Below are 22951 nucleotides of genomic sequence, written 5' to 3' on the forward strand. Positions count from 1 at the left end.
TGCCATGGCTCCTGCCTGTAATCCTAGCACTTTGGGAGGCCAAGGTAAGAGAATGACTTGAGGCCAGGAGCTCAAGACCAGCCTGGGCAACATAGGAATATCTCATTTCTGCAAAAAAATCAAAAAATTAGCTGGGTATGATGGTGTACACCTGTAGTTCCAGCTACTCAGGAAGCTGAGGTGCCAGGATCCTGTCAGCCTAGGAGTTTGAGGCTGCAGTGAGCTGTGACTGCCCTACTGTATTCCAGCCTGGGCAACAGAGTGAGATCTTATCTCAAAAAAGAAAAAGCCATGGTGAAGCATCATGAAAGAATTTTGCTCGTGGGCTGCCCTTTGGTGGTTTGGCGACTATCCCCTGAGGACCAACAGACAACCTAGATCGCTGATAATCCGAGGCAAGGGAAGTAGTAGTACTGTCTTCTAAAATAGGAACAGCTGGTTTTGACCCGGGACCAGACATGAGGAGACAACCCTAGGTCTGGGGAACAGGCTGTGGGAATGGTGTTCCTGGGAGCTGGGGAATCAGGCTCAGATCCGCAATAAGCAGCTTTTCTTTATCCTCAGGCAGTGGGTATCTTCAAATGAGAGGACCTGGAGCGGCAGGTTTTTGTACCACTGAAGGCTGTGACAAAGGTTAATTAACACTCTCTGCCCCTAATCCCACCTGTAGGTAACAGCCATGTATATGTTGTTTGGCACTTTCCTTATGGCTCAGAGGTCATTTTTATTTATTTTTTAATAGGAATGTAATATATAGGCTGGGCGTGGTGGCTCATGCCTATAATCCCAGCACTTTGGGATGCTAAGGATCACGAGGTCAAAAGATGGAGACCATCCTGGCCAACATGGTGAAACCCTGTCTCTACTAAAACTACAAAAATTAGCGAGTGTGGTGGTGTGTGCCTGTAATCCCAGTTACTTGGGAGGCTGAGGCTGGAGAATTGCTTGAACCCGGGGGGGTGGAGGTTGCAGTGAGCCGCACCATTGCACTCCATCCTGGGTGAAACAGTGAGACTCTGTCTCAAAAAAAAAAGAAATGTAATATATAATATGTATATGTATATTTGTATGTGTGTTTATTTATCATTATATCTATATATACTGATAATCTTGCTTTCACTGGACGGATTCCTAAGAATGAACCGAAGGTTCATTTGTGTGTGTGTAAATTTTTTTTTTTTTTTGCTGCAGATCATATTCTAACCAACAGCTTAAGAGCACAAACTGTGGTCTCTTGACAGTAATTGTGCAGGCCGTATGGCTTTTAACATAGTTTTAATTAGTAAGTATTCATTTTCTTATTCTTCTTTTCCTCATTTCACATTATCTTATGTATCCTTGTTTACATATCTTCCTAACCTTCATATTTGCCATTTTTTAATAACTTTCTATTCTTTCTTTGATGGAGTGGCTCAGCACAGGCTGATGATCCCTCAGCTGTTGGGTTTCTTCCTTTTTTTGGAGATGGAGTCTAGTTCTGTCACCCAGGCTGGAATGCAACGATCTTGGCTCACTGCAACCTCCACCTCCTAGGTCCAGGTGATTCTCCTGCCTCAGTCACCTGAGTAGCTGGGACTACAGGCACATGCCAACATGATCGGCTAATTTGTTGTGTTCTTAGTAGAGGTGGGGTTTCACTGTGTTAGCCAGAATGGTCTTGATCTCCTGACCGCATGATTTGCCTGCCTCAGCCTCCCAAAGTGCTTGGATTACAGGTGTGAACCACTGCGCCAAGCGTAGCTGTTGGGTTTAATGGGTGAGGAGGGGAAGGGCCCTTGGGAAACAAGCCTCACTTATTGATTTCTCTCTTCAACCTGTGAGCAGGCGCAATGGCTGGATTTACTGAAATGATAGAGAAAAAGCTTCACCATGCAACTGTTTAACACAGAGTACTTGAGCATACTTTAGGTTCTTTGAGCAGGAGATCATGAAACATTTGGAGTACTTTTACTAATAGAAAAAAAGTACAAGTCTTCCAATATGTAAATGCAATTGAATTTATTAGAAATTCGAGAAAAGATTAATGAATTCTTATTTTCCAAGTATCCTGTCTACAGCACATTTGAGTCTGTTTGCTGTTCTGACATCTTCCATAGTGTTTCTTTGTTTCTAAATTTTATAAGAATTTAGAAAAAGACTGGTTGTTGAGCTACTGAGTGCTTCAAAGAGCTTCACTCAAAGTAATATCTGGCTTGCAATATGGAATCACGCCATTGTTTTTCCTTCTATTGTCAGATCACTTGGTCATTTTGGAAAAGCTGCAGTGATACCAGAAAAAATTATTTGCTTGGTAGCTTTTGTTTGCTTCTTCGAACATCTGTTATCAAGCTGAGTTCATCATTCCTGGAGAGCAACTAAAACCCCATTCAAATGTGACTTCACTGCCCCTGTCATGGAAGACGATCGAGTTGGATTGGAATGTTGAGTGTTTGCTTTTGGTTTCTGAGGTCTATTTTCCAAACCAACATGGTGAAAATAGAGTTGTACACTTTACTTTTCCAGAAAGCACTGGGTATATAGGATACCCAGTTGGTTTGGGAACCTCATGTTTCAGGAGGCAGCTCAGTTATCTCCCTGTAATAACAGCCAAATCCACAAATGAGTTGTTTGCTATGTGGGACTTGCAGGCCTCCTGGTTTGGGGATGGAAACAAGAAAACCAAATTAAGGTTGGCCTGGAAACACAGCTACCCCTGAACACTCAGCTGTTTCTGATTACACGGGCTTGGCTTTGGATACTGGGTTATAGCCTAGAGAGGACACGAGTTAAGTCCTTGATGCTAAGCAATGGAAGGACGTGAAGGCTTGGTCGTGGCCTTCTAAAAATGAAGGCTCATTAGTCATGGGACTCTAAAAATGAAGAACAACATCATGGAAAATATTGTGACTTAAGAGAGTGTCTAAGAGGCAAAAAAAGTGATTATTTTCAAAGCAATGTAGATGAGATGTTACTTAGGAAGGTGTTAGATTGAAGTAACACTCGGCCCCTTTGGAAAGTCATAGGAATACCAATACAAAATGGAAAGGGACTGAAGAATTTGCTTCCTGTCGAGTCAACATTAACTTTGGAACTAGGTCCATCTGGCTGCACTAATAATGGTTTTCCAACTCACTGTCAGTGTTTATTAAAATGCAGATTGATTGCTAAATTTATTAAAATGCAGATTCCTAAGTTCTTGCCCAGATCTAGTGAATCAGGATCTCTGGAGGAGGTTCCTAGGTATCTTAATCTTTAGCGAGCTTTCCAGGTGATTTTTATACACAGCTAAAGCTTTTAAGAGCTCACTATGCACCAGACACTGTTTTGAGCGCTCTCAATGCATTATCTCACTTAGAATGTAAAGTGATGATATGAGCTCAGTATTCTCATCTGCGTTTTATAGCCAAGGAAGCCAAGGCATAGAGTGGCCATTGGACTTGCCTGCAGTCACTCAGGGGTGATGGAGCAGGGATATGAACACATGCAACGTGTCTTTAGAGTCCACACTCCCAAGTACCATGTGCCTGCTCAGCTTTTTATACTCTTTGTACTGTGGGAACTGCTAAACAAATTAATTAACTTCTCTGGATGTCTATTTCCTCATTGGTAAAATGGATGCAAACAAATTTAAAAGTGTAAAACCTGTAATATTAAATCTTGATAGTGAGGAGATATCCCTAACCCTACTTTCTCAGGCTATGAAGAACATCTATTTGATTCAATGTTCTATATTTGTTGTTTGCACTTATGGACAAACTTCAAATATGGGAATAATAGTAATGATGAATTTTAAAATGTTTTTGTAGAGCATGATTTTTAGCTGTCCACTGTGTTGAGCGATTACACTGTGGTTAGATCTGGATCCCTTCCAATCTTTGAAAATGTCTGTTTTCTTCATTTGATTTTTCTATATTTTAAACTTTTAGCCCGATAAAGAAAAGATGCCTTCTTCTTGGGGTCAAATATTTAAAGGTCAACCAGTTTAAATGCAAGTATTTGTATAAGCAATAGTAAATATACCATCCCTTTGTCTATAGTGATGAACTTTTGACCCGTGACCTGCTCACCTTTGGAAAATACATTAATGCCACCAGACCTCTCTTTGTGCTCTCTTTATCTTCTGAAAAGATTCCTGGCAAGATAGTTTGCCAGGAATCTTTTCAGAGGATAAAGAGAATCACTGTTTCAAAATAAAAAAATTTTTTTAAGGTGACAAATCTATCCTTTTAAATTTAAGAGCAGGAACTTAATTCAGCAATACACTTACAAATTTATTGCCTGTTGCTAAGGCTAAAATATGATGAGGTGACCTTTTATTAGGCCAAAAAAAAAAAAAAAATGGAATCTCTGTCAAGACTTTGCTTTTTCCAGCCACACAGGGTGACTCGTGAGGTTGAAAGCAAGTAGCATTGGGCGGGACTGCCCTGGGGCACAGCTGTGACCTCTATTTTTGGTGAGTCACAAAAATAGCTGTAGCTTACTTCCACTTGTCCATTCTCATGAGGCATTTGAATGATGTGAACTGATGAAATCCATACACAGATTTTTGTTCGGGGTTTCAGTACCTTCCCTAGAAAAATGTTTCTTGCGTGACTCTTAAGTAGGCAGAGTAAGCAGCCCTCTTGTCTATCTCTAGGAGGCAAGTTGTCTCTTCTAGAAGATAAGTAATGAATGAAATTGGTCAAGTCAGGCTAGTTGAGGACCAGGCAGGGGAAAAGAGGGAATCTACTTGACTGATAACTCAAGAACATGCTTTCCCTCACCCTGCATAAAAAGGGTGAAATCATTGACTGATATTTAGTCAGTGAATATTTATCAAGTGCCTGCTATATGTCAGGCCCTGGTTACACACTGTGATTTGTGCAGAAAACAATAAAACCTGAAGTGGTTCCTAAGCCCCAGGAAGTGGAGCCTAGGAACATACAGTCACTTACTCACAGAGCAAGTGCGGAAGCCCAGCAGTGGCCAGCCCTGCCAGGAGAGGCCAAGAGCTGGGAACCACGGTGAGGGGCTGAGCTGGACAGGACACCCAGGAAGGCCTTTCTGGAGGGGATCATGTTTCAGCTGAGTACAAGGAAAATGTCTTCAGGGCCCGGTGGAGGTGGTGGAGGTGGGGAGAGGAATGGGGTGTCTGATGAGTTGAAAGCACTGGGTGTCACTGGTGCTTGGACATTCTGGGGTGGTGGGGGGTCGGGTAGAGATGGAGTGAATGACTTAGGCAGGAGAAGACCATGAGGAGCCTGTAGGCTTTATACCCAGAGTTGGCGTAAGCTGTGGAAGGGGTTTAGGCAGAGGGTGATATAATCAGATTTGCATTTTGTAAAGAACTTTCTGTCCACTATGTGAAGAACAAATGCAGATGGACAGGCCAGGTGTATGGGGACAAGTTGAGAGGTTGCAGCATGGGCAGACATGGTTTCCAGGATGAGGGTGGTGATGAGGATGGAGACAGGAAGACCTAGGAAGGGAAATCTCCCTTGACTGAGAGAGGGACCATTTACACACAGTGAGAGAAAGACAGAAACTGAATTGACTGCCAGCCTTTAAGCATCTCCAAATGGTTGGATGGTGGTTTTGCTCACTCAGGGAAAGACCACTGGAAGCACACTAAGGTTGTTGTTGTTGGAAATGTTATGAATTTAGAAGCATACAAAGTTGAAGCGTGTCTTTCTGATAGCCTGATAGAGACAGCTAGAAAGACATCCATCTGGCTATATAGCTCTGGTTCACAGAAGAGCAATCAATATTGGACAAAGGAATTGGGGTGTCTCTGTATGGCCATGGGTATTGATAGAGTGCAAAAGGAATGAACTATTAATGAACTTTTAGAAATCGCAACATTTAATAACTGGGTGGAGGAGGATGAGCCAGCAATGAAGATGCAGGAGGAAAAGCAAGAGGAAAACAGTTTCCTGGAAACCAAAGGAAGGTGGTATTTCAAGGAGAGAGAATAATAGTCAATGGTACCAAAAGCTACCAATGGTCCAGTAAGATGAAGAGGGAACAGATTCCATTGGATTTAGCAACACGGAGATTCTCAGTAACTTCAGAAAGATTAACTTCAGAAATTAATGTGAAATCCAAGGGCAGGGGCACATTTTACCCAATGCCGAATATAACAGTAGTTTTCAGGCACTAATCATAAGAATAAAGCACAGTTACATACGGACCTCTGGCTGGCTGATTTCAGAGATATGCCATATGGATATTTCTGGAAAGGTTTGTAGCTTTCTGGACAAACAGTGAGGTGGGGAAGAAAGTAGCAAGTTTACATGTGGGGGAAAAGAAAAGTAGTCAGAAGCCCTGAGTGTTAGTCTTTGCAGCCAAAACTCAAAAGCAGACTAGCTGATCTGAGGTGCAGCTCTTGCATTTCTAAAGCTATAGGGCTAGGATGTAATTGCCCGAATGTATAAAAGTGCTAGTGTTGTGTGTTCTGCCTCGTGAAGGCAGAAAGGTGCAAGTGGGAGCCTCGTCCATTCTACTGCCAGCTGTATTAGTCTGTTCTCACGCTGCTTTATACCCAAGATTGGGTAATTTATAAAGGAAAGAGGTTTCATGGATTCACAGCTCCATATGACTGGAGAGGCCTCACAGTCATGGTGGAAGGTAAGGGGAAAAGCAAAGGCACATCTTATATGGCCACAGGCAAGAGAGCTTGTGCAGGGGACACAATTTATAAAACCATCAGATCTTGTGAGACGTATTCACTACTGTAAGAACAGTATCGGGGAAACCACCCCCATGATTCAATTGTCTCCCCCTGGTCCCCTTTGACTCATGGGGATTTGTAGTAACAATTCAATGTGAGATTTGGGTGGGGACACAGCCAAACCATATCACCAGCTCTGCATTAAACTGGGGGTAACTCTGCTTGTTGTTTTTTTTTTTCTTCAACTGGGAATGAGGCGGTTCTAGTTATTTTTTTTCCTGAGGTCATTTGCAGTTTTCAAATTGTAATAATTATGTTCATCAAGGTGAACATCTAATTTTGCCTGATCAATTAAGCTAATTTGGCATTTGCTGTCCTGTCTTCATCATTGGATGAGCTTATTTTTGTACTTCTTTAAAAAATCTCAGTATTTTGTCTCCTCAGTTGCCTTTTAATCCTCTGTGCATGTGGCAGTGAGCCGTGGCTCTCCCTCACAGGGTGAGGTCTTGTTTGCTCCCCTGTGACCTTCTCTGTGTAATCATGGTCTCTGTATAACACCAAGGCCACAATTTTCAGGAATAAACACAGATGGGAATGGATGATTCCCTGGTTTCATAAAACCTCTAAGGAACATTAGATAATGCTCATTGATAGAAGTAAAACTCAATTATTCTCTGTGCCAGTAGTTTTTATGTCTCATAAGAGATTCTCCTGGAGGAATCACTGGGTATTTTAAAGATGTTTGGAAACAACACTTTGATGGAATTGTCCTCAATGGAAAGTCACTAAGTGTTTGCTGATGACTTTTGGTGGGTCTATAAAAATAAATTAACTCTATCATTGTTGCATTTTGCGCTCACTTACAAAAAAGTATCGAAGGGGACAAATTTTACATCAAAAGGGCAAATACTCCTGAATACTGAAAACTCGGAATTCTAGAAGAATAGAAACTTTGAAAATTGTTCCTCAATGAGAGAAATAATTAGAAAGACAATTTTCATTACTTTGTATTTTTCTGTGGGAATGGAATAATGAGAAATATAGTGATTTAAGCTGACTCAGAGTATGATGAAAGAAATATTAAATTTCTTCTGAGTCTCACGCAGAAGGGAGTATTTAATAAAAAATTATATTGAAACCTGAGGATGCTATGGAAGCTTTTGAAAGTTTTTGTATTGGAATATGTATAACACATATTTTGCACAGGAAAAATATAATATTATATTTTTGATATGATATTTACAATATAAAATGTAATAGGACACAATCACAACTTGAATGTTTAAGAGAAATTAAATGAGATCACGGCTGTAAAGTTTTCAGCACAGTGCCTGGTGCACTGTGCATGTAGATGGCAGCTGGTGTTACAAGCCTCTCTCTTTACTCAAGCACTCTTCACTAGAGCAATACTGGTGACACATCTGCATGTCACGGGAACCTTTGGGAATCTTATGCAAGCCAAATGTCTTTTCTCAAGACAGGCTGTATACTCACAAAGGACAGGTACATTGACCCAAACTGACTGGCTCAGCTTGGGACATTAACCAATAGTGGCTGAGCATGAGATGCAGTTTGTTCACAAGGTGCTTCAGCTGTTCTGTAGTGAGGTTGCATATTGAGTAGTTACCAGTTGACACATCTGACAGTTTTTCAATGTCATAAAAGATTCTTGATAACTTCAGGAAGATTGACTTCAGAAACTAATGTAAATCCAAGGGCAGGGACACATTTTACCCAATTTTTTTCAATGTTTTACATTGAAAAAATGTCCAATGTGTCAACTGGTAAAAACCAAGGGGATGTGTCATAAGACTCAATCAGCAAAACTAAGGGGTTGTATCATAAGAGGGAGAAGGGAAAGATATGGATGGAGAAGAGGGCAGAGACAGAGAAGCTGCATCATGGGAATAATAGCATCAGTGGAGAGGCAGTCGTGGGCATCTGCTGATGAAGGGTGCTCATGTTCCAGTAAGATGAGGAGAGGCCATGAGCTGTGCGGGGCTCAGACAGTACAGAGCCTATTTCATCCACTAGGCCTGGCTGTGTAGCTTCAGAGATGTCCACTGAGTTTTCTTTCTTCATAATCATAAACCTCCAACACGTAAGGCTGTGCTTCTCCAATTTTCCAATTTAAGTGCTCCACAGTCTGGTAGCTCAGATGGGGAGCCTTGGAGCTCTGGAGATCCAGGTTGGAGCTTCAGGCAGCAAGCATGAGATTTCCTTCACTTTTACTTAGGATCTAAAAAGTGTACCTTATTTTCATACTTCAGTCTATAATAAGTTTGTTTAATGGGGGAAGATTATCATCCAGAAAACAGATCCAGTAAGAAAATGTGCTGCTATTTGAGTACCACATTTGGAGAATTGATTTGAGCAACCGGGCATGTCTCTGTTTTTTACAAACTAAATGGCCAGAGAACAAGATGACCTTATTTTTTCCCAGAAAGTGGTGAGAGTCATTTGCAGTCTCTTGTAAAGATTGAAAGGGGGTCTGTAAGTCAAGCTACAAGCTCCCCTCATGCAGCTGGTCCTGGGATCCTAATTAGTATTTATCATTTTCTTTCTTACTGCCCATTCAAGATTCTTCACCACTAACCAACATTTCAGCTGGTGGGTGATTTGACCAATGGCATAATCCAGGCCTTTAGCTCTGAGGGGTCTGAACACTTAGTCGCCTTGCTTTTATGGGTGTGTGATTGAAGACATTGCTATTTACAGTTGGCACCAAGCATGATGCACCTTGTGGGGCTGTAGGCAACACTGCAGCTATGGAAATGCATAAACTACATGTGGCATGGCAGCTCTCTATGGACAGTAGTGGTTCAGAGTCCTTGATATTTTGCTCTTTTCATGTAATGTTTCTTAGGTGCATTTCCAAGTAGCAATAGAATTCACACATGAGGCAGTTCACTTTTAGCTTCTCTACTTTTCTATAGTGTTTTAAGTGTGCTATATGCTACAATTTCTTTATTAAGTATTCAACTACAAGATATTTATCTCCATAGCATTTTTTGGATCACAGCTTTTGGGATTCAGCGTACTTGGGCAATACTTCTCCGTGGTCTTTCCCGTTGAATATTTGAAAATACAGTGAAAATAATTACATCTCAGACAAAAAAATCTACTTGATGTTATATCAATTTATAAAAAGAGGATGTAGACACAAAATTTCAAAATTAGAGGTTTTAGTAATCATCTAAACTTATTTCACAGATTAGAAAATAATTCCAAGGATTTAATAATGTGCTTTACCATAATCATAAGTTGTGCAAACATATTGATAAAAACCATTAATATATGTTAAATACCATGCTAAGCATTTTATTGGTATTACCTCATATAATAATCATTTGTGGTTATACACAATTTATAGATGAGAAAATATAGCCAATCAGTAGTAGAGCTGGGACTCAAAACTGAGACTGTGGAGACAGCAAAGCCCGTCTCACAAGGCCAGTGAGAAGAGATCTGGTCAGCTTCAAAGTGAAGGCATTAAAAGATGTGCAGGAACACCCTCGGGTGTAAGATGGGCTCCAACCATCTGCATTTATGCTGAACTTACTGAAATGTCAAACATTAAATCCCTTTAAAAACTGTCCTCAGCTAAGTCCAAGAACAAGAACTGAATTTCACCACATCGTCCGTATGTTTTCAGCCCTCCGATTCTCACAGAAGCATTTTGAAAGCATTTTCACTCCAAAACAAGTTAAAAAGATTGCTCTAATCAGCAACTCAACGGTTTAAACTACATGCTGGCTTTATAAAATATTTAAATCACAGTTGGATATTATTTATCTATTGAAATATTTTCCACAAGGATATCATTTTTGTGAGATAGATTAGGAAATAGATTAAGGTAAAACATCTGAGAGATGGGCTCATTCATGGATAGAATTTATTGTATTCCCTTTGGAGCTGTTGTGGGATAATGAGGAGGAATGGAAACATGCATTCACATAACAATCATTTGCTCACTTATCAAGAAAGAATTCAGCTGGTGCTATGTGGCAGACATGCTGTTAGTTGCTGTGCCTACAGATAGTGCAAAGTACTGTCTTCTTAGTAAAGTGCAGATGGTTTTAAAATGCCACTGAGGAGGTATTTCCATAGTTCGTCTATAGAAGCAGGGTTTTTATGTTTCCTATTCTGCACTATTATTCTGTAATAGTTATAACAATTATGTAACAGGACTAGGGATGTCATCTTACACTTTTAGAATGTTAGATTTGGAAGTACATTAAGGACACCTTCTTCATTCCACAGATAGGGAACTGAGGCCAGGAAGCACAGTGACCCAGAAAAGTTTGCAGAACAATTTAGAGGCACAGGCAGTAGTGAAACCAAACCTCCTATTTCTACCTTGTCCTTATTTTATTACACTACTGAAAATAAAGTCATAAATGTTTATCTTCAAGGGTGAAATTCATTGTAACCCATTCTAGATATATAATAAGTGATGGATATCTCCTGCAAAGCTCATAACTCTCCAAATAATCTCAATAGGTTAAGCATGCAATGCCAAGAAGATCTTCATTATAAACTAAGCAGTTCATTAAGATAGTAAATCAATACCTGCTTTGTGTTTTTTAAATGGAAAAGTATAACAATTAATGATTCAGTTAATTTGATAAATGCTCACTATAAACAATAAATTCCTACAAATTTTATAAGTTTTGGGGGTGCATTTTGAGGCTATCTGGAGCAACAAATAAATATTCCATTTTAGATTATATATTGTAAATATAACAAATATGTGTCAAATTATGTGTAACATCTGGTCAGCCCTCCATACTTGTGGGTTTTACATTCACAGATTCAACCAACTGTGGATCAAAAATGTTTGGGAAAAAAGGGATGATTATATCTGTGCTGAACAGGTACAGACTTGTTTCCTTGTCATTATTCTCTAAACAATACAGTATAACAACTCTTTGCTAACATTTACATGGCATTAGGTATTTTAGGTAATCTAGAAATGATAGGGTACAAGTCCTAAAGAAAGACTACCAGATAAGCCAATAAAGTGATAGGAAAGAAATTAAGAGTTCTAAAGGGAATATTTTTAGATTTAGGAAGGTAAATAATTCAAAATGTCAACTCTGAAAATTAAAAAAATCTAAAAAGTTTTATGTTCATCATTATGGAAATAGTGTTTATCTTCTATCCAAGCCAACTATCACAAGGTATTATTAGAGATATTTGTGACATATTAGAATAGTCTTGGGCTCCAGGATGTTGAAGGTCAGAAAACTGTATCATAGCTTTGATCATTAAGAGAAAAGAGGGTATTTAACCTGGACTCCTTCTAACTAGAGAGCTGATGATGGCCTTTGAATATGAAATTCTGACATGCACAAAAGAAAATAAACTTATTTACACTGTGTTGCTCCAGAGAAAAGAACAGGAAGCAATGAGGAGACACAGGGAGAGAGATTTTGATTCAACCTAAGAAAGCACCTTCTGACATTAGGATCAGGGCGTCCTGGGGAAGTGGCTCCCCTCCCACTGGAAATCCTCACGCAAAGCAGGTGACTCTCTGCAGGGATGCTGAGGAGGTGTTTTCCAGACTGAATGGGACAGCAGGCCGTATATCTGCTAAAGGCCTTCCTTATCCTGGGATTTTATTACTCTGGGTCCTCAGAGACGAATTTTTCAGCCTGGTTCCTTTTCATTTTCAGTCATCACCACCATGACCATGACTAGGTTGGTGTGTAAAGGGGGCTCTTGTTCTTCATGGCCTCCTCCCTTTCATCTTTGATGTCGGTGCAGCCCAGAGAAGAGGGCAGGGCCTTGTACTAGAAGAGTATGAATTTGGAATCAGGCAGTCTTACGTTTAAATTCTAGCTGTTACGTTGCCTCATATAAGTCATGCCACTTTTCTAACCAATTTATCTGCATAATACTTCAGTTAAGTAATACTTAAGTAATGATACTTAAGTTAGGTGACAGGAATTATTTGAAAGTGCCTAGCTTCCAGCAGGTGTCCACAAATACAAATTTCTCTTTTTACAGGACTCTGCATGTTTCTCTTCTGATTGTAGTTATTACGTGATCACACATAATGTTCAACAACTCAGCTCCCTTCTGGTACTTCCTTCTGCCAAAACTGAGGCTCAGAGATTCACTGTGGCTCAAAAAAGTCAGGAAGGAAAACAGAGAGGCCAAGAGGCAAAGCACAGCCTGGCCTGGTATTTCTTACTTTCTTTAGAACCCAGAACATCACCTTTCTGACTAAGTCGCCTGCCTTAGTCCTTACTTCTCTTTATAATATCATCAGTGTCCACATCAACTGGCCCCTGGTCTCATCTATCTTGGGCAGGTGGCTGAAAAGTCGAGCCAGTGTCCCTGGGAGATATTATCAGGCTTCCTGCAGGGAAGGCAGGAGCATGGATGACTGGAAGAGCCAAGAACAGGATGGAGCATGGTGCAAGGAACAGGAGCAGGTTGAACATCCCCATCACACTGTGATGGGACCTCCATCCCTGTTGCCTCTCCCAGTACCTGAACATGCCTGATGTTGGCAGGATAGATGGATATGGAAATCTGTCACTTTAGTAGAGGTCAGGAAATGCTCTTCTAAAAATTTGAAAGAGGTAACAAAACCCTGATATGACATTTTAAATGAGAGAGAAAAATGTAAATACTTACAAGGAAATCAATACAATTCCTCTATGATTATATTGTTGAAAATAACAGAGACTCTTTTCAGGATTTGCTCAGCTTTTGTTTGTGTAAATCTGAATCTATGACATGTGTCACTATGAGGGAAGACCCTTTTACTGCTTCTATGTGCTGATGCCCTGGATATCCCAGGGTCTGCTACTGATAGCTGAGACCTGCAAGCCTCTCTGGATGGTTGCTGTGGGGAAGGGAGCTGCCTCCATTATTTCTCACTTCTCATTGTGACATCACCATTGTCTACCTCATCTGCCTCTGGTCCCTTGTGCAGGCCCTGACATCTTGGGCAGGTGGCTGAAAAATGGAGTCAGTGTCCCCAGGAAATGGGGAAGTCCCTCCACATTGAAGGGACCTGGGTTCTTTGTATCCTCTCCTATAGTCCTGGGGCAATAACTGACTGCCTTATGTGTAAAAAAGAAAAAAAACAAAAACCACCGCATTCATGCCTCAAGACTGGGCAGACTCTGTAACACAGTTTATTCCCCAGAGGCCCCATGGGATTAGGCTGAAGCCCAAGTACATCGGAGACCATGTCCTTTTTCACTTTTCTTCCCCCTTTCCCAATATGGCCCCCACCAACCCCTACAGGTTTCTTGTGAGCTCACTCCATTAATACATATCTTGCACAAACATCTCCTTCTCAGCTCCAGGAAACTGTACCCAAGACACTGCCACCATCTGTCTCTCAATGCCACATACCTGTCATCCCACACAGCAAAAGGAATCCCACCTAATAGGATAAAAGCACAACTGCAGACACACTCACTGCCCCCCCAACAAGGAGACAAATTAAAAGTCTCATCTGGAGAGGACTTTTTGAAGCCACTGTTCTTGGAGCCTGTTACCTCTGGTGAGACCATTTCACCTCTATTTCTGTTTTAATTTTTTACAGTTTCAAAATGGGAAAAACAGTGGGTGCAATGGCTCACATCTGTAATCCTAGCATTTTGAGAGGCTGAGGTGGAAGGATCACTTTAGGCCAGGAGTTTGAGACCAGCCTGGGCAATATAGTGAGACCCTATCTCCACTAAAAAAGAAAAAATTAACTGAGGATGGTGGCATGTACCTGTAGTCACAGTTACTCTGGAGACTGAGGTGAGTGGGTCTTTTAAACTCAGGAATTTAAGGCTGCAGTGAGCTATGATTGTGCCACTGCACCCCAGCCTGGGTGATAGAATGAGATCCTGTCTCAAAAAAAATAAAATTAAATTGATAGGCCTGGCCCAGTGACTCACACCTGTATTCCCAGCAGTTTGGGAGCCCGAGGCAGGTGGATCACCCAAGGTCAGGGGTTTGAGACAAGCCTGGCCAACATGGTGAAACCCAGTCTCAACTAAAAATGGAAAAATTAGCTGGGCATGGTGACAGGTGCCTGTAGTCCCAGCTACTCAGTAGGCTGAGGCAGGAGAATTGCTTGAATACAGGAGGCAGAGGTTGCAGTGAGCTGAGATAGCTCCATTGCACTCTGGCCTGGGCGACAAGAGTGAAACTCCATCTCAAAAAAAAAAAAAATATGAGGGTCTGCTGACAACCAGCATCAACCACAACACACACAGAGATGATAACATCACCAAGATCATGTCACATGTTGCTTGAGACTGGAGGCTTCTACAGGGATGATGAAGTACATGAAAGGACTGACGACTCTCATAAATGTTAATTTGTTGATTAATCTATTTGGTAACAAAGTAAATTACCTGGCCAGCCAGAAATGCTGTCGCAGACTCTGCCCTCCGGGAGAATTTTGCTTGGCCACTGTTCTTCCAGAGCATCTGGGAAGTTTTCTCTGTGGAGGTGGGACAGGGAGGTGTTAGTCGCTCTCAGCTATTACCAACATTGTTTATACATATGCTTAAACATTTCAGGGGGCTGTAAGTTTGAGGGATTTTTCTTGCATGACCATTCATGTAAAACCATGGTCAGCTGTCTGCCAGTTTCATTTTTGAGAACTGTATCTGTCAGGAATATTGTTGACACATCTTTGTGACTCTCCTGGCTGGGCTACACTCCCAGGGCTAAGCCATACCTGTGAGTATTCTGATTTTTAGAGGAAATTCTGGGGCTCCACCCATTTTTGTGTTTTTTTTTTTTTTCCTTAATGACCTCAGAGCATGAGCAGGATATTATGGATTGGAGTACTGGCATGGGTTTCAGGGTATATTTCTCCTCAAAATATGCTTTGGAGTCTTGCCAAAATGTTGCATCACAGGCAATTGAATATTTCAAGGGGAGGCATCATTTTTACTTGGTGATGGAGGAGGTACATTCTGAAGGGCTTGCTAACAGTTCTGGCTCCTCCTATGTATCCTCATTCCAGTTGCCGGTAATCTTCAGTTTTTGAATCAGTTCACAATCTCGATCTCTCTCTCTCTCTCTCTCTCTCTTTCTCTCTCACACACACACACGCACACACACACACACACACACACCCCTGTGGCCACCACAGTTTGGCCAGACTAATAGTGGATGCTGTGCTTTGGCCCTCTGTGTGTGTGGGCTGTCCTCTATTCCCTCTTCTGTTGACTTCCGCTGAGCAGCGTGGACTGAGGCTTGCCATGTCTCTTACCTTTACTAAAAGCCATAAAAAATCAATAACTCAATCTGATACTCTGACATTTAAAATGATGATTTCCTCTAAAATCTCACTATCTGATGAAGTAAGACATTGGATTCCCAAGAAACAGGACATACTGCTGTTGTCAAATGTGCATTGTGGCTCTCTATTCCAGGACGATAACTTCTTGCTGGTCCCAATCCACGTTTTCTCTGCAACCCCATTTTGAACACCAGTTTTCATATTAGTTTCAGTGATTTGACAGCACGTGCTAGAAATCCTCACAACATGGTAGAAATCTTCAACATCTAGAGAAGACTAAAATAGAATACAGTAGGATCTCCTGGAATTTTAGGGTAAGAGTGAACTTAAGCCTCTGTTCCATTTTGTGTTGCTGGGAAACCAACTCCAAAACGTAGTGGCATAGAATGACCATTTTATATGCTCCTGAATACTGTGGTTGAGGAATTCAGACAGGACATGACAGGGATGGCATGGTTTGCCTGTGCGCCACAATGTCTGGCCCTCTGCTTGGGGATTCAGAGCCTGGGGATATGCAAGGCATTTGGGAACTAGAGTCCTGGAGATGTTGTCATCTCTGTGTGTGTTGTGGTTGATGCTGGTTGTCAGCAGACCCTCATTTGGGGCTGTCACTGGAATATCTACAGACCTCTTCATGTGCCTTGGGCCTCCTCACAGCAAGGTGGTCTAAGATGGTCAGACTCTTCATAGAGTGGTGCAGAACTCCAAAGGTAAATGCCTCAGCTGAGAAGGCAGAAGCTGACTTGCCTTTTGTGACCTAGCTTTAGAAGTCACACGGCATTAATTCTGCTGCATTCTCTTGGTTACAAGTGAGTCACAAGCCCAACCAGACTCAAAAGGAGGTGAACTGGACTCTATATCTTAATGGGAAAATGAATGGCAAAGTCTTAGAAGAGCATAGGGAATGGGAGATGATACTGGTTTAGCCATCTTTGGAAAACACAATCTAGAGCTTCTCCATGATATAAAAATCAGTATTTGGAAAACCATCAGGTACACAAACGGTTTCTTTACACCTATTTCATACTTCTTTCCATTTCTATTATGAGTTGCTTTTCAGGTCACCTGTGGGATAGAGGAGAAGATGATTCTATGATCTTCGATATTATGTTTTTAAAATTGGGACAGCAATCCTTCATAAGTTTTTTTGGGGAAATTAGTGAGATATTCTGGATAAACAAGCCTATTATACACTAAATTAAGGTTGTATAGCTCTAATTACAAACTACCAAGAATTACAATCTAATTTTTTCATATGGGATCTGGTGCCCCCCCCGGTTCAGACAGGTGTGCTGGGACCAGGGTCATGGGCCCAAGCAGGAGCTCAGGGGCTCTCTTTAAACCAGGCGGACACTCCATAAGGGCCTGCCACATTTCTTTTGCATCACTTTGCTTCCCCAGCTTATTTTAAAACTGTGTTGTCAGATGCAGAATTTCTATTCTCCCATTAAAAGTATGTACCCTCTTAGAATTCCCCAAATGCCCTTTGCAATTAGCAAAGCCTGTGTTAATAGTTAATGAAACTCATCAGACTCACAGTAGAGATGGCAATGCTGCTTTGGCATAGTACTTTGGTGGGTATCAATGTATTCTTCTTTCTTATATCATTTTTGTTTGAGGCAGGCCTAGGATAAATCTTGAGGTTGGCAAACTTGCCTCAGTTTTCTTTGCATGATTACTTTCATTATCCATGCCAGACATGGTATGTGTGAGTATGTGTGCATGTACACACACACACACACACAAACACAAACACACACACACACCCCTAGGGATTCAGTGCCCAGGGTCTTAGACTTCATCCTTTCCTGAAAGTCATAATGACTATGTTTTGGCCTGCTCTACCTGGGCAGTGTTCATCATCTCTTGAACTTGCTTTGATAAACAAATTCTAACCTGGTTCCAAGTAGGTTATAATATCAAAAAGAACATCAGAGACATTCTATTGTTGATAGCCATGACATGGTCGAGTATAAATTCTTAAGGGGGCAGAGACTTTAGTTTGTTTGATTATTTGCTGTATCAGTAGCATCTGGAACAGTGCCCAGCATTACAGTGCCTGCTCAATGAGCACTTGTTCCATGTGAAATACACAGGGTCATGTGCTATCCCTCAAAGGGATATTTGCAGTTTTGTGCTCAGGGTTAAAAACTTAAAAGAATGAAAGATTGCCAGTCATAAGCTTTAAGATGAGATATTTCTGGGGGAGATGTAGCTCACAGTGTCCCTTAAGTAACAATTATGGAGCTATCTTCACCTATTAATGCTTTTGCACATGCTAAATGCACTTTCTCCATGCATATTCTTGGTACTATCTGCTCAAATTTAGCAAGATAAGGTGGGGTTTGGGATTTGGTGATTACTGCAATTTGTGGAGCAGTGACTCACCTAGTACTTGTTTGCATGACTTGAGAGTCTTGGATTTTGCCTGAACTATGACATGCAATAGTTTTCCTATCAAGGGTGGCCTAGAGTTTGTTCCCCATTTGGTCCCCTTGACTTTTCTTCTTTATTGGAGGCAGAATTAGAAGCAGAAACCAAGGGATGTGTTTTTATATGACTTCGTAAGGCTTTGAATATAGAAAATGTAAATTTTGGGCTTAGGTAACAACGTTTTGTACAGAATTGAGCAGAAGGGAATTGAGTTTATTTCTACTGAAACCTTGCATTGCTCTGGCCCACCCTGCATGGCCCCTTTGGAGATCAGATTTCTGCTTTTGTGGCTCAGTACTGACTAATGGCATCACCAAGCCCTAAAGCTGTGCTGGCAACAGTTTCTGAGACAAGGCCTAGCATAACCCATGGCTGCTTCCAGACAACGGATGTTTGAATTTTTAGGTATGTACTTAGACTATACAAATAAAAAGTCAGAAAGAGGTTTGCAGAGTCGCTAATTATCAGAGAAGAATTCTGAGATTCATGCTAACATTTATTATTTTATTCCCACTTATTGTCAAACTAATTTTTTATGATTACTTGCACCTTTGTGGCATCAATTTCCAGTATTTTTTCCATAAAGCACCGGTCTCATACTGTACTCCCTAAAACAATTCTGGTATTGAATAGGTTTTTGGGGTGTGCTTCACACTATATTACTCTCTTGGACATTTTCAGTGCTCATCAGCACATTAAATCTTAAAGAAATATCTAGTAAGGAAATACTGGTCTTTGTTAACCTACAACGTCTAAAACTTACATGACCATATAAAGTCTTCAGCTGCATTTTTCCCTCCAAGAAATCTTTAATATGGAAAACTAACAGACTCAGACCACTGTTAGAAAAACTCTGTACTAGAGAAGTCATCAGTTTATCTACTTTAAATGCAAGTTTTGTTTTTAGGCTTAGAAGAATTTCTAAGGAAATGATTTTCTTATGGACACTCGCTGTTTCAGTTATGATCTATTGAGTCACTGCTGTGGATGGATTAGGCACTGTGCCATATTTTTACATATATCTTCTTGAATGCTCACAATATTCTAACTAGGAGAGTATGAAAGTAGCTATTTCACCAATGAGGAAATTGAGCATGGTGGAGGTTAATTAATTTGCCAAAAGTCCAAGTAAATCCATGTCTGTCGGTCTATACACTTTTGACAATGCAAAATTGCCTTTCAAATAACGCACTTTTTTGCAACCTGGGTCACCCCCAGATGGTCAACCAGTGGATACACATAGGGCCCTTTTTATTGCTTAAGATAAATAACATTTTCTTGTCGTCGTTCCTTATATACTTCCTTGTTTAGTACTGCTTGCATATGCAGTAGTACTGTGAGCAAGGAGGCAATGGTAGTGATGGATTATGCATAAAATCATTAAATAATGGATTACAAACAGGACACTAAGAGGTTATGTGTTTAGTTGCTGATGTAAGCATGAGAAAGGTGGATAATGTTGGATCAGGAAAGGAGAGGAGCTAACAAATGCTGATTTCTGTGAAAGTGCTGAGCAGTGAATCTGAAGAAATTACCTCTTCAGTTCTCTCGACTGCTTCCTTCTCACTTCTCCCCCTTCTAGCCTGAAATTCACATTTCCAGCTATCTGAGAGTGCCTGAAAGTCATTATTAGAGTTCCCATTGTAATTCTTTTAATGCTGCACTAAAACCCACGTTTGGGTTGCTGGAGTTGAAATGGTCACATATCAATTTTCTAGGTGACAGCGTATTTGAAAATACAATTCAAACTATTGTACTTTATAAACCTATGTGTGAAATACTCTATTCATTTATTTTAAAACAATTTACTTTGTATTTTCAGAAGAAAAATTATTATTATACTCTTTTAAGAACAATTGTATATAGTGCTGCTCAATTTTCTTTTCATCTGAGAGATTTTTTTAGGACTCATCTAGATTACATTTAGCACCAATTATTGGCTTAAAATTCATGATTTTATGCTTTTGGTGATAGTTTATGATTGGTGAGGGGATACTCATGTGTGTTCAGAGACTTCCTTCTCTTCTGGAACATGATGCTATGAATTGTAATTGTAATTACTATGCTGTTCTATGGGTAAAGTTCAAAGAGCAGGCTATCTCCAATTAGTCAATCTACAGAGTGTGTTCTTCATAGTCACTTCTAGGTAACGTCACCAGAATTAGGACACCAACAAATATGCTGAGGTTAAAAAACAATTCCAGAATGTATCATTTGAGAAATGTAAGGTGCTGTCTCCAGTGTGTGTGAAGTTGCAAAATGCCAAATAATGTTCCACATTTCTCAGATGTCTGAAAGATATTCAGCTTTAATTAAAAAAAAAGGAAACAGAAGTGAGAACTAAACTAAAAATTACTTACAAAATATCGCAATTTAATTTTAAATGAATTTACCTGGTTATTGCCTTTCACCTTCAGTTTGCCTAAATCCTGAATTAAATATATCACTAACTTTAATCTTGGAAAGAGTAAAAAATCAAGAGGTAAAGCATTGCATTCATGAAGGACTTCAAAATGTCTAAGGCATTTCTCAACTCAACTAACAAGAAAGAAAGTCTGTGATCTAATCTTGTTTTGATTAACTTCTGGACCTGTTCACTGAAGTTTTCATATTACTGTCTATGCATAAGGTTTCCTTCAGAAGAAAATTCTCTAAAAGGGGTATTTATTTTTTAGAAATTTGTGTTGGAAGCAGCTTGGACAACAAGAGCTTTTCCAGTCAGCTTGCTTACGTAGAAGGGGAGAATCTTCTAAGGGAGCAGCCGACTGCAATGCAGCCATGCTGTTCTTTTTGAAAAACCTGGAAAGGGCCTTTATTTGGGTTGATTTCTGCCTATTTCTTTGTTGGAACAGTGCTATCATTTCAGGAAGTGGGGAGGTTATGTGACTGAGGGGATTGAGTTAATTTTGTTTTGTGGTATGAGAATAAAATGTGCTAATCCATTTGAGTCACCCAATTAGAATTTTTTTAAAATTAGCTATTATTTTACTTGAAGCACATTATCTTTTTTCCATCCCCGAACCACAAACTTATGGAAATCTTTCAGGTATTTGGTTGAGAACAAGAGAAGACAGATAGCAGATAATCATCTTAGAATACAAAGGATGATTCCTTACTATTTCAAAAAATGGAGCCGCATAGAAATTTACTTTTCAAGAACTAGACTTATTTGTCTGTTCAGTCTCTACTTTTATAAGACTGGTTGCCTCTTGAGTAACTAGATGAATGTTTTCCAATTCAGCTTAGAACCCCGGGTTAAATCAGCATCTCCAGTCAATTCTGGAGTGGACCTGGGTTAGTCAAAGTTAAAGTGAAAAACTAAGATGCATGCATAAAAGAGATTACATAAAATTTTAGAATAGCCGCAACTACAGGTTTTCCAATCTGTAAACATGGTCAATTTCCCTTATCATAAGAAATTCTTAAAAATTCTTACAAATTTTATGCTTTACCAAAGTGCATTTTAAGTCAACCATAGTAATTCCTCCCAAAGAATGTATGCTTACCGTTATCATTGCGTTTATTTCCAAATGTATGTCTGCTTGTTGAAATTCAGTGTAAAATATTTTACATATCCTGTAACTCCTCAAAATGTCTGCATGTAGAGAGTTGCTACTTTTATGAAGTTTAAGTTGGATGTTTGGAAAAGAGAGTATAAGTGATGGGTTAAAAATTGTATGCTGAACTAGCTATAAGTGACATTACAGTTTAAAAATTGGAACAAATAGTGTAAAATAGTTGAAAACCTAGAAAGGGCCTTTATTTGGGTTGATTTCCACAGTGTTTTAAACATCTTTCTTCACTAAAAAAATTAGGAATCTTAGATATTGCTTTATGGACATAGTTTATGCAAGAAAGACCCTGCAAAACTCCAAAAGGCAGACACACACTTAAAGAAATTGTTTTATCCTTCGATCAAAAGAGTGGCAGAAATCTATGTTTGCATATTTTTCTTTAAAGGAAAGAGATTAAAGTGTGAACATATGATCAATTTATGATTCCCTAACTTGCTCAACTTTCTTCAACCCACGTTTCTACTACCAGCCTGGATTTTGACAGGCAAATGGGATTCCACCGTGATATTGTCCAGCAGCTCTCAACATTTTTGGTTGCAGGACCTGTTGACTCCTTTAAATATTATTGAGGACCCCAAAAAGTCCATATTAATTTACTGTATTAGAAAGTAGAAATAAGAAGCTCTAAATTACCTCTAATATGTTTATTTAAAACAAACAATATAATTTTTTAAAATTTCCAGTGGTAGAATTTGATTCACCTTGTCGCCTGTGTAAATGATATGGTTTTTTCAAACAATATAATTTTTAATGAAAAGTAACTATATTTTCCAAAACAAAGAATACTTCAGTGAGAACAGTGGCATTGTTTGACATTCTCCAAATCTCTTTCTTATCATTAATGTCTTTTTAGTAATAGAAAACATATTCTGGATTTGTATCTGCTTCTGCATTCAATCTTGTGCTTTGTCATTTTGGCTAAAGCACATCATGAAAATCTGGCCTCACACAGATACATAGTTGGAAAAGAGAGGAATATTTTAATAGCTTTCAAGCAGGTTGTGGGTATTCTTCTTCGATACTGCACCAAAATTCCACAAG

General features: G+C 39.9%; 1 protein-coding gene across 2 annotated transcripts in view; it reads right to left on the bottom strand.

Annotated features, from left to right (window-relative positions):
- LOC144578993 (uncharacterized) overlaps positions 1-16608 on the bottom strand; it is a 34232-nt gene extending 17624 nt beyond the window's left edge. The window contains exons 1-2 of one of the 2 annotated variants that reach the window (XM_078347729.1): positions 16531-16608; positions 15004-15092 (exon numbers count right to left, since the gene is read on the bottom strand). In XM_078347729.1, coding sequence (XP_078203855.1) covers positions 15004-15092; positions 16531-16590 — 149 coding nt within the window. In that variant the 5' untranslated portion in view covers positions 16591-16608. Of the gene's footprint in view, positions 1-15003; positions 15093-15997 lie in introns of both variants that reach the window. The other variant, XM_078347728.1, reaches the window with a different exon arrangement.
- Positions 16609-22951: the final 6343 nt, after the last annotated feature.

The sequence above is a fragment of the Callithrix jacchus genome, chromosome 13, assembly GCF_049354715.1.
Source record: "Callithrix jacchus isolate 240 chromosome 13, calJac240_pri, whole genome shotgun sequence".
NCBI lineage: Eukaryota > Metazoa > Chordata > Mammalia > Primates > Cebidae > Callithrix > Callithrix jacchus.